Here is a 10,967-nt window from a genome sequence, read left to right as displayed (position 1 = left end):
TACTTTAGAACTTTTATTTTAATGTATTTATTTATATCTTCAATATTTTATCCATCATTTTAAAATTTTAATTTTTTAATGTATTAATTTGTCGAAAACTAGCAATATTATTGGATGGGGGTGAGTCAATATGTTTATATATGCATGATTCATATTCAAATACATTGAATTATAATTATACCAACATTTTAAAATGATAAATAAAAATGAAATAAATAATGATCATGGCATTACTTTTTATTAGTGTGTACTTAATTATTTAAAAAATAAGATAAATAGTTGAGGCAGTGGCCATTGCAAAGCATAATCAAAAGTCGACCCACATAAAATAATAATAAAGACATCCAAAGATAAAAAAAATATGAAAAAACAAGGATTTAACTAATATCTATCTTTAAGACACATGATAAATTTATTATTAGTAAAAAATTTAAATTTTTTAATAAATAAAAAATAAATATATTAAAAACTTAAATTTTTTTATATTTTTAATAAAAAAATTAATTTATAATCTTATGTTCTTATAATATAAGATAGATAAAATTAATCAAAGTAAAAAAAAAACACAAAAAGAAATAATGAGAAATCGGATAAAAACATTGGTTATTTTGAATTTGTTAAACGTTATGCTATACACAATATTAGCATAAATGTAATTAACTAAATCTAAATCATTGAAGATCCTAGAGCTAATACATTTTGTGAATCATAAGTGGTGGTGTGTTGTTATTGGCAACTCAATATTCACTACATTTTGCTCCATTTTATTTGAGACATCCTCTAAGTTCTTATTTTCATCTTGGATTGGAGCACTACTAGCTATGTACTTGCTTATTAGATTCTTTGAAACACAAGATTTTATTATGCCTAATCCTATTTGTAACAATGATGATGTCCCTTCTAAATAGTTGATAAATCCCTTTCCCTTCTTTCCAATTAGAGGAGCCATTGAGACTAAAAAACCAAAGACAGCAATGCCTCCACAAATTCCAAATAGACCAAAGAATGGTTGGGGACCAAGTTCAACATTTTGAATAATGTTGCTATTTGGAGATCCACAAGTGGTTTTAGATAACATTTCTTCTTCTAGTTTTTGTACTTCTCCACTTTCTATTGCTTTCAATGTTGCTCTTGATATGTCAATTGATAGGGCTGAACCCTTGGGAAATGCCTGCATACATTTGATAAGGTTATAACTGTATAATATATAAAAAAAAAAAACTCAAATGTTTTTGAAATAATAATATTTTAGTAATTTTAACGGTTGATTTTAATTAATATATATAATATATTTTTTATAATTGGAAGACCAGTATTTTAGAAACATTTGAAATTTTTCTGTTAGTATAAATTAAACAACACTTGGGAACTATATAGTATATATAACACAACTTAATTATAACTCAATTATATATATATATATATCCGATTCTTTATTTATTACAGTTTGGCTGTTTTTAAGAGAAAAAAAAATATTTTAGAGAGTTCAACTAATCATAGTTATTAATAACAGAAAAAGATAAATCTTGAGCTTTGACTTTTTTTTATTACAAAAGACAATTAAGAAATTCATCAAACTTAAATACAAATAATTACAAATGTGACTTCTCATTTATATAGATGAGAGACTTATTTAAATTAAATTTAATAAAAGACCTAATTATTTTTGTGATACAAATTCAGGATCTAATTATCATTTTTTTTAAGATTTAACTAACATGTATCATAAGAATACAATTTAAAATTATCAACCAAAAATTTTTTTTACGTGAAATCCTAATCTACGATAAACTAATTCTTTGTCTATCGTGTTAAAAAATACTGTAAACAACTAAAAAAAATTCAACTAAAAATTTTTTTTATAGAAAAAGATGTACAGTTGAGTTTTCAATATATTTGTTGTGCATTTTTAAAATAAAAGTTTGAAATCTTCTATTGGTAATAATTTTAATTCGTGCTCTTAAAACACATAATAGTTAAAACCTTCTTCTAATAAGAAAAATTTTAAAAATAAGTTATGAAGAATGTTAGTGGACTATCAGAATTTATTATTTTTTGTAATCAATTAGTCATCAATATTCAAAAGTATAAGATAAATTATGTTATTGGGTTACTAGACTAAAGGAATTGACTTTATGATTAAGTGATGACCAAAAATAAAAAATTCTAATGCCCAAAGCATTTCTCATAAATTATTAAACATATATCTTCTATTAAAAAAGAAAAATTTGCACAATTATCCTTTTCAAGTTTCAACTAAAAAGAGATAGGAAGATGAGAGAAGAAAACTCACAAAGCCTAATCCACCAAGCTTTAAGGTAGGTCCTGCTTTGATATATCCCTTACAATGTGTAGCAAGAAAGACTTCAGCATGAGGTGCAATAGTAAAAGCTGCTACAATTTCTTTTTTCTCAAAAGCCCTTGGAAAATCACTAATTGATTCAAAGCCCTTAACATTCTCAGGCTTGAATTTCAGTTCATTAACCAAGTAATGAACCAAAAATGTGTTCTTATTGCAACCTACTACTGCATTGGTCCTTAGCAATGTTTGTATATCAGGCACAGATGGTTCAAGTTGAGACACTGTCATCATTGATGAGAGGCTTGCTGTGAAGCATGCTGTCACTATCAGAATTGCAAACAACCATGGTGCTAGCACTGCTCTGGCCAAGTTGGTTTTCACGGGTTCTCCTAAAAATACAATAATTATTTGATTTGATATAAGAGTTTCATAGAGGAACATGCATGGGAACTTGACAAGTTTTAAGCAAACATATGATAAGAGTTTATAATCTAATAATGGCATGAAATGAAATACTTACTATGTACAAAGAATAATGTGGTGACAGAAAACCATAGCATGGTTCCAAACCCTTTAATCTCTGAATTGTGTTCACGTTCAATCAACCATATAACAAATGATACAAACATGTGCATTGCTGCCATTAACAACCACATTTCTTTTGTGAAAGCTTCCATGAACATCCATGTTTCTTTTGATCTATCTGGCTTTACTTTTGCCACCATGGCAATACCAGATGGAATATATGGATGAGAGAATTCAGCATATGCATATCTTTGGTCCATTACTTGAATATCACCAACAGCAGCATCAAAAACCTACATCACCAACATACATAAACAATGCCAAATTAAAGTGGTTGTATCATAATATATGTGTTAAAACTATTTAATAAATAGATTGCTTTTAACGGTTACTTCTAAATCTTCTTAGATTTTTTTCGGTTTAATTATTCTGTTAATCCTATAATTTTATCAAATTTATATTTAGGTCTTAATTTTTTTTTCAATTGGGTCTCTATACTGTTTTTAATTTTATAATTAAATTCTTTTTAGTGTAAAAATGTTAGAGTTAACTGAATATTTTTTCGCAAACTAAAAGTATTCATAATTAAAAACCTAATTAGATTTTTGACCGCATATGTTTTAGGAGAAATATTTTGTTAATTTTAACATTTTTGACATGAAAAAAATTTAATTACAAAATTAAAAGCCGTATAAAGACCCAATTAAAAAGATAAAAAAATATAGGAACCTAACTAAAAATTTGATAAAACTATAGAGATCAACAAAAAAAAAAAAGGCAACTCGGCATACAAACACTTCGCGTTAACCAAAAGTTCGGAAAAGAGCTATACTTAAGGATGCAATCTAGCTAGCCTAACTTGATAATTACATTGGTGGCTCATTCCATATCTACCTAGAAACAACTCAACAATTGGATAAACAAATTAGACAAAATTTTTCATTCTATAAAAATTTTCTTCCTACATTATTATGGAGTGAACTAGTGAAGATTTTACCTTATTGTTCACTTGCACAACTATGTCATCATAGGATCCATAAAATGGAACCAAATGATAAGGAAGCTGATAAGGTAAATGCTTGACAACTGCTTCAAAGACATGTATTGAGAAACCAGTGATATGTGTTTGATTCAACCTCTGATTATAACTCACATTCACAAACTGAGGACATGGATCCCCAGCAGGGACACCAATCTTCAAACTCCTCCTTCCTCCATTATTATAAACCCAACCTTTTGGCACTGATTTCGATCCACCCGGCCAATTCGCATTACTTAAAAGTACTCTACCAGAGGCAGAAGCAGAAGCAGAAGAAGGACTAATTTGGTTGACAAGGTTCTCTGAGAAACCGGATTCTGGTGACCAATATGCTAACTCATTGTAACTTTTTCCAATAACATTGACAATCTTAAATGTTGCTGGTTCCAACAATTTTCCATCTTTGAAGCTTATTTTACCACTTAGACCCTCATGATTTGTAGCTACAATATTCTTTGATAACTCTTCCATGGAAAAGTTTCCTTGTGATTGTGATTTTCTTAGAGCATGTGCAATGATCCAAATGGCATCATAAGCTCTAAGAGCAGAGAGACTTGGATAGGGGTTTTCTATTTCTTCTTCAGGATATTCTAACCCAAATTCACGCCGGAATGCGAAATTGAACCGTTTGAATGTCTGGCTCAACTCGACGAAGCTTGTTTTGCACCCAATAACACCTTGCATATTGAAGGTAACAGATGAATAATCCATTGAATCAAGATGGCTAGCTATGTCATCTGTGATGATCCACACTGACCCTTTTTCCATCAACCCCATCTGATTCGCTTTCTCGAATAGAATAGTTGCAAACTCTAATGATGATTGTAGAATCAAGAAAACCCTGTTATAGCTCTTGTTCTTTAGCTTCTTAAGTTCATGTTCTATAGCTGTTTTGGGGTCTAAAAGGGTGTCCATTGAAGGAAAAGCTACATAGTTTTCAACCTCAGAATTAACATGGCTAAGAGAATATGAGAGTTTTGTTAATATATCTGAATCATAAGAGGTGAATCCATTGTCATGTTCATAAATTGCTGTCACTTTTCTCCAATTGAATTCACATATGATGGCTGCAATGCACTGTAAGTTTAAGGTAATGTCATTACCTATTTGTATGAAGTTTGGCAATGGAATTTGTCTTATTTCTGAACTTGATGTTAGGGATATGATGGGAATTTCCTTTGAGCTTTGAGGAATCTCATTGACCAATGTTGCTCCATCAAGTTTTGTTCCTATGATAGCTTGCACCTTTTTGCTGTTTGCAAGATCTACACTTACATGAAGAAAAAAGGAAAATAGCATATGAATTAATCAAAGGCTTAAAAGATTAGTAAACCAAGAATTTTAAATGTCAAATAAACACATTCATTCAAGAATTAATGCAAATACATGGGGTGCAAAAATGTTGAGATATCAACTTTATCTCTTATATTCATTCAATTATGCTATGACTATTATAATTTAAATAAAATAAGTTGTGGCGGTCAAATGGCAAATAGGACCACAACTTCAAAATTAATATTTGCAAATACATAATTATGTGTTTCTACATGCTTACATCAATATACATTAACAAATAACAACAACTAAAATTAATTATACTTAGGTAGGTAAAACATCACGCAGCTTCTAAAATAATTATTATTATTATTATTAGGAAGAATATGAAATATGAATGCCTTGTTTAACTATGTTTATTTTTGTCTCATTTACTAAATACTAAATTAAGATACATTTAGTAATATTGAATGAGAAGTAATATCTATATTAGACGTGTCACGCATCCTATCTATTAGTTGAAAAATATGTATGAACTTAACGTATAAAACAAAATGAGTAATATATATATAAGGTTGAACGTTAATTACCAGCTGCCACCATACTAGATGGATTCCGATGAGAATCATTGAAGTTCAAAACAAGCTTGTAACAACTCAATATGCTATTAACATCTTTGATAGCAACTTCCATAGCTATCTTCTGCTCCATTCCAATTAGTGAATGGAAGTCTATGATTGCTCCAATGTTCAAAATCTTGTAGTCTATGCAGCTTCTTCTTCCTTCTCTTTCATGATCTTTACTATCATTAGCTTTGGACCACACAATCAGAGGCAACAGTAGTGCCAAAGACAACATTGATAACCAACGAGACATTATGCAACTCTTTGAAATTGGAAGGAGAAAAGATGAACCATATTTTGGTTCCACCTATGTTCTTCTTTATGGTTATATGTATGATTAGTTAATAATCGAAGAAAAATTATTGTGGAGGAGTTGACATCTGAATTCTGACTAAGAATAATTATTAACATATTGTTAGTCAGGTCTTATGTGTATCTACTAAGTATAAAAAATTTTATTAAGAGAGTTGCGAAGAATTTGGTGTATAATCCTTTTCTCTCCTAAAATATTATTTAATAAAATAACCATGATTATTGGAGATGTCATTGTTGTTATAGTGTACAAATTCAGCAAAGTAAAGTAAAACAAAAAGACAAAGCTATGAATCAGCAATGTAGTTATAGTGCTTTTTAACACTTTCCTGGAAAAGAGCTGAGATCATACTTTTAAAAATCTAATTTGCGAAGGCTTCCACGTGTATAAAAATATTGATTTCTTTTAATTAAAAGAAAAATGATTATCTGATAAAATAGCTGAACAAACACAACATCCATTAATTAGAGTAAAAATTTTGGATGATCATAGTCAACGAGAGAGAAAAAAAAAGAAAGAAAATACTTGATCACTTCGATTATCTGCTTAAGGATATGACTTCTGACTTCTGAGTTCTGAGACTAAGAATTGGTCATGAACTTTCCTTTCTCTTGCTCCTTCTTGATATTAAATATTTCTTTCGCTATAACCTATAAGCCTGGACACCATTATTTTACAACTTAAGTAGATTCTAAAACAAAATAATAGTAAGAATTAAGAATAGTTCTACCAAAAACAACACTAGCATATTATCAAGAATGTGGGTGGACCTGCAACATACCCTTTTAAACTTATTCCTCTGGGTTAGACAATTCACATACAAGATACACTACAAAAATTTACACCAAGGACAAGTAGGAACCAAAGTAAAGGTGGGACTAAAAATAAATAAGTATTAGAAAGCATTTCTTCACTGAATACCCAGAAGAGTCCTTCATATTCTAAAACTATAAGCACAGTATAGTAGTGACTCAGGAGAGAGCCAACTGAGTTTTTCTCCTTGAACGAATTCTCTGCAGAATTGTATGTACTCGGATGTGTTGGCGGTTTGGCAAAAAGCCAGATATAACATCTTCATCCTTGGCTGCATCACTGTTCTCTTGAGTTTCACGGCTCATCAGCAGCAGAGGAGACACCTCTGGCAAGAAATTGATTCCGGCAAGGTGTTGAGCCCATTTGTAAGGGCGGGAAGTTCTATCACGAATGAACATTATGGAATCCCCAACAAAGAGTTTGGCTGACTGCATCATCATCATTCAATAAAGAATATATATACAAAAGATTAAAAAAATAAAAGAAAGGTTACATGTAGATATAAACAAGATAATCAATAAATAATACGAAACCACACAAACCTGGTGAGGAAGCTCGCAACCAGTGTCGTCAGGGAATAAATTGCATAAAATGTCATTCTCTGGACCATTGTTGGATTCTTCCGTTCCAACACATATAATATTCAACTGCAATATGTACTCGAATTTCAGAGTAATGAGTTTTGCAGACTTCAGTTCAGAAACCTCATTGTCATAAACATGGAGAACAATTTGAAGTGGATGAACTTCAAATATTCCTGCCTGGTCAAGACTCTCTCTGTCTTGAACCCTCCTCAGCCTTTTGCCCGGTCTCTGAGCATCTTCATTGTGTTCATCATCTTCCAATTCGGAACCTGTGGAAATACCTAAAGCACAAAACAATGTAATATAATAAAGAGGACATCTAAGGAATGGTCAGGATTATAACATTCAAATTTCAAATGCTTATGATCCTATCATAACCCACGATGACCACCTGCTCTTGGTGAAGCTCGATAATATAACAGAAACTATATAGTATATACATTTGATTTTCAACAATTACTGTCCTAAAATATTTAATAGGAGCAATATTCTGGTCTGAAGTTCAGTAATCTATATGATTCTAAAGAGTTTCAAGTTTATAATCCTGTGGATCAACAGTGCAATGACATTGAGCGAGCAAGGGAACTAGATAACATAGATGCTAGTCGATAATTAATAGAAATGATACAACTTTTACTTACCATTGTCCTTAAGAGCTTGATGATGTGCTAACGCTTGAGCATCTTTCACGCTTCCTATAATCTCCAGATCAATAGCTTCTCCAAATGCTTCCTTTTGAGCTGACAACTGTGAGAAAATTACATAAAGAGGTTGTGGAAGCAATTCCGCAGAATGATGCCTCTTTATTTTCTTAGTATGCTCCAAGCCTAGTTGATTTTGTACTGGTAAGGAAGCTTTCTTAAGGGGCTTGAAATTTGAAGGGAGTGTTGACAAAAACTTCTTTCGCTTTGCAATTGTCTCCGAAAGGGTTTTCTTCTTTTGTTCTAGTTTTTCATGAAGTTTACAGAGCTTTTTGCGCTGATAAAAAAAAATTGTGAAATAAGAAATTATAATCACATATATTGCTCTCCAGTGAAAATGCTAAGAAAGCAAATGAGAGAAGAAATTTTCAAGTTTGAGATATTACAGATAGATGCTTATTACATGAGTGGCCTTAAATATCTGCAGCTTAAATGCCATATATAAGTTACTCTTTGTCATGTTCAACATAAATTCGAAATGCATCAATGATTACCTCCTAATCAAGAAACTCTGATCAAATTCTTGATTTTCATAAACAAAGCAAATGGCAAAGAAGCCAAAATCTAAAGCAGTTAAGTAAATCAGTAATATATTGAAGCATGAACGTTAAATATTCTATCATGATTTTCCTTATTAGCATCATAACAAAATTTAAAAAACAAAAACAGCGTCAAAGTGGGTAGTAACTTTTTAAGGGTATTCCATTCTCACCTGGGATAGCTCAAAATTGAGCCTTTTAAGCATCAGATCATGAGCACTGTGATTTGACAGAACACAGCCCTTGACTTCTTCAGGCGCATCACGAAAAAACTCTTCCTCGGACACCAATTCAATATCAGGATATTTTGTTGTTAATTCTTTGCAAGCCTTTATTGCTTTGACATAATAACTCTTCTCATACATCAGATTGTGAAGCTGCAGGGTTGTAGACTCCAAAGGCACCTTTGCACTCTCAGTTTCGCTTCTAACACGCTCTTCCTCAACCAGTATAGAACGATTTATCTGTTATATAAAACATGGATAGTATTCATGATAGCGCACAATGACATTATTTGATCCATGTAGTTGACTCACTACAAGATCTAAAAGGTTAACTTCAATTCCCAGTCAATACCAAATCTCACAGAAACAACTCTTCTACAAAGGGATACAAAAGTGTAGCTCAACAAGCTATGCTGGTGAATTCGTCTGGCAAAATTGAACCTTGTTCAATAGCTAGCTAACTAATTAACTAACTAATTCAGAAGCTTCTAATAAGCAGATGATATTATCATCGAGCTGAACACAAGTTTGCCAAGCTCAGCTCAGCTCACTTAACAGTCACAGCTACTAATTTGTATTCCAACAGTCATAAGCTGATTACTCTCATTCACAGCTCGATTTGTTAATAGCTCAAAAAGTAGAGTTTGTGAATCCATAACTGAATTCAACACCCTAACTAACTAACTAACTAACTACTTCGGAAACTTCTAACAGCCTGAGGATATTATCATTGCTCTAAAAAACAATCTAACTATGCAAACTACATATATATTCTTTTTGTTCTTGTAACTTAATATGCTGATGCGTTTCTAAATATGAAATTGCGAAACCCTAAGAGGGAAAAGAGTGCGACGGCGTAATGAACCTGACGGAGATTGAGGAATTGAAGGAGCATCTGAGAAATGAGTTCTCTGAGGAGCGATTTGGGTTTTCCATCTCTCTTAATAGACAACATCTCCGCCACGATGCTCTCTGCCGAAGCCTTCGCGTCTCGCAGCAATCGGAACGGACATTCCTCCGATGAAGAAGCATTGGAGCCTCTGCTGCCGCTTTCCGCCGTCGGAACCACCATCTCCTCGTCCTCCATGCCGCCACCGTCTTCAACTGCTCTCATCAGCGTCTCTGTGTAAGAGCGCGGGTTCATAAAAAAGCTCCCTTTTTTTTAAGCTAAAGAAAATTATATGAAATGTGTTTTTCACTTTTTCATCTTAGTAGAGTTAATAAAAAAAAAATATAAATAAAAAGTATATTTTTTAAGCAGTCAATTTTGTAAAATTTTCATTAAAATTTTTATTAGTTTTATTTTATTTTATTTTTTTACCAAAGATATGGAGACTCGAACCTGCAATCTCTTAATTGAGTATGGAGAGACTATGTCATTTGAGCTATTGCTTCTTGCCTTTTATTAGTTTTACTTGAAAGTTAATACAAGGTACTTTTAAATAATTTTATTATTAGAAATTAAGATAAACACAGGTGATTTTTATAAAAGAAAGGAAATAATTGTATCTTCAATATTATTGTAAGAGCTAATTTATATTTTTTTAAACAATAATTTAATTTTAATATGATTAGTGTAAGAGAAAATAGACTATCAATCAATTATTTATAAAAAAAATATCATCATTATTGTGATTTCGCAATTCGCATACATTCACAATAATTTTTTAAAATTATAAAAATATAAATAAATATCAGCATTAAGTAACTTCCTTAATGAGGTAATTTGGAAGGAGAAATGTTTTTACTTAGTTTTGTTGTTTCATCTGTACATTAGTCCCCTTTATCCAAAGGGAAAAATGAAAATTATTTATAAAAGTTTTTAGCCGATATTTTACCTTAATAAAAGATTATTCTTGTTTTATAATTAAGGTTAATATTAACTTCAATTCCTAGAATGTGCAAAAATAAATGGTAAATAATTCACAATAGCCTATCCACAAAAAAAAGTCAGCATACAAATCTATGGATAATTCTATAGAAAATAGATTTTTGTGTGAAAAAAAATGTATAATTTATTTTAAAAATT

The 10,967-nt window shown here is 30.9% G+C and overlaps 2 protein-coding genes across 2 annotated transcripts; both read right to left on the bottom strand.

The window, feature by feature from the left end:
* Positions 1-591: 591 nt before the first annotated feature.
* LOC107647766 (glutamate receptor 2.9-like) lies at positions 592-6,192 on the bottom strand. The gene is made up of 5 exons (XM_016351814.3): positions 5,732-6,192; positions 3,825-5,131; positions 2,823-3,120; positions 2,294-2,691; positions 592-1,171 (listed from the first exon to the last, which is right to left on the bottom strand). The coding sequence occupies exons 1-5, from the start codon at positions 6,015-6,017 to the stop codon at positions 707-709; spliced, it is 2,754 nt and encodes a 917-aa protein (XP_016207300.1). The 5' UTR covers positions 6,018-6,192; the 3' UTR covers positions 592-706.
* Positions 6,193-6,842: 650 nt separating this feature from the next.
* LOC107605669 (THO complex, subunit 5) lies at positions 6,843-10,126 on the bottom strand. Its single transcript, XM_088491552.1, has 5 exons — positions 9,804-10,126; positions 8,888-9,178; positions 8,116-8,452; positions 7,433-7,755; positions 6,843-7,318 (listed from the first exon to the last, which is right to left on the bottom strand). Exons 1-5 carry the CDS (start codon positions 10,080-10,082, stop codon positions 7,049-7,051), a joined length of 1,500 nt encoding a protein of 499 aa, XP_088347678.1. The 5' UTR covers positions 10,083-10,126; the 3' UTR covers positions 6,843-7,048.
* Positions 10,127-10,967: the final 841 nt, after the last annotated feature.

Source organism: Arachis ipaensis, chromosome B6 (assembly GCF_059453495.1).
Source record: "Arachis ipaensis isolate K30076 ecotype BB chromosome B6, ASM5945349v1, whole genome shotgun sequence".
Classification (NCBI taxonomy): Eukaryota; Viridiplantae; Streptophyta; class Magnoliopsida; order Fabales; family Fabaceae; genus Arachis; species Arachis ipaensis.
The sequence above is the reverse complement of the archived record's forward strand: the minus strand, read 5'-3'. Positions and strand labels throughout refer to the sequence as shown.

Coding starts and splice junctions, on each gene's coding strand:
- LOC107647766 (XM_016351814.3), bottom strand. CDS start 6,017: ATGTCTCGTTGGTTATCAATGTTGTCTTTGGCACTACTGTTGCCTCTG. Junction 5,132..5,731: donor ATCTAGTATGGTGGCAGCTG/GTAATTAACGTT, acceptor ATGTAAGTGTAG/ATCTTGCAAACAGCAAAAAG. Junction 3,121..3,824: donor TTGTGCAAGTGAACAATAAG/GTAAAATCTTCA, acceptor TTGGTGATGTAG/GTTTTTGATGCTGCTGTTGG.
- LOC107605669 (XM_088491552.1), bottom strand. CDS start 10,082: ATGAACCCGCGCTCTTACACAGAGACGCTGATGAGAGCAGTTGAAGAC. Junction 8,453..8,887: donor TCAATTTTGAGCTATCCCAG/GTGAGAATGGAA, acceptor TTTTTTTATCAG/CGCAAAAAGCTCTGTAAACT. Junction 7,319..7,432: donor GTTGCGAGCTTCCTCACCAG/GTTTGTGTGGTT, acceptor ATGATGATGCAG/TCAGCCAAACTCTTTGTTGG.